The 580-nt window shown below is 50.3% G+C and overlaps 1 protein-coding gene across 1 annotated transcript in view; it reads right to left on the minus strand.

Annotated features, from left to right (window-relative positions):
* LOC104159990 (SH3 domain-containing RING finger protein 3-like) overlaps positions 1-538 on the minus strand; it is a gene marked incomplete at its 3' end in the record, with an annotated part of 20,658 nt that extends 20,120 nt beyond the window's left edge. The window contains exon 1 of the mRNA XM_009698036.1: positions 398-538. Coding sequence (XP_009696338.1) covers positions 398-538 — 141 coding nt within the window. The remainder of the gene's footprint in view (positions 1-397) is intronic.
* Positions 539-580: the final 42 nt, after the last annotated feature.

Here is a 580-nt window from a genome sequence, read left to right on the forward strand (position 1 = left end):
AAAAATCGTTTTTATCCCCAACGTGTGAATTTCATACCGACATTGCCACCCTGCAGGGTAACGCATACATTCAGGGTAACAAGATCACTCAAAATTATTCCTTTCTACAACAGAAACTGGTGAAACATAAGCTGCATTACTTCAAACAAATTGTAGGATTACTTTGTTTTTAAAACGTGTTGCACTATTGTGAATCAAATTTGGCTTTATCTTCTGGCTCCTCATGCCTGCCCACTGATTAAAGCATGGATGGGAACGACAGATGCCAAGTACCACCACGTCGGGACAACAGCACCGTGCAACTGCTTTGTGCAAGGGTCAGCCATTTTGAAAGAGGCAAGTCAATGGCATGCCATTCATCAAGGACACCCAAAACCCCCCTCCACCCCCACCTCACCTGGGCCGGGGCGCTGGAGGAGAGGTGGGTCAGGTCCCCGATCCTGGCAGCCGCCCGTGGGTCACTGGAGCTGATGAGGACGGGGGCACTGATCTCCATGGAGTGTCGGTTGCTGGCGGCCTGGGAGGACTTGTGTGTCATGCTGAGAGCGGTGAAGGAATGGCGTTTCTTGGCATTCTTCTT

The sequence above is a fragment of the Cariama cristata genome, unplaced genomic scaffold, assembly GCF_000690535.1.
Source record: "Cariama cristata isolate BGI_N322 unplaced genomic scaffold, ASM69053v1 scaffold42833, whole genome shotgun sequence".
Classification (NCBI taxonomy): Eukaryota; Metazoa; Chordata; class Aves; order Cariamiformes; family Cariamidae; genus Cariama; species Cariama cristata.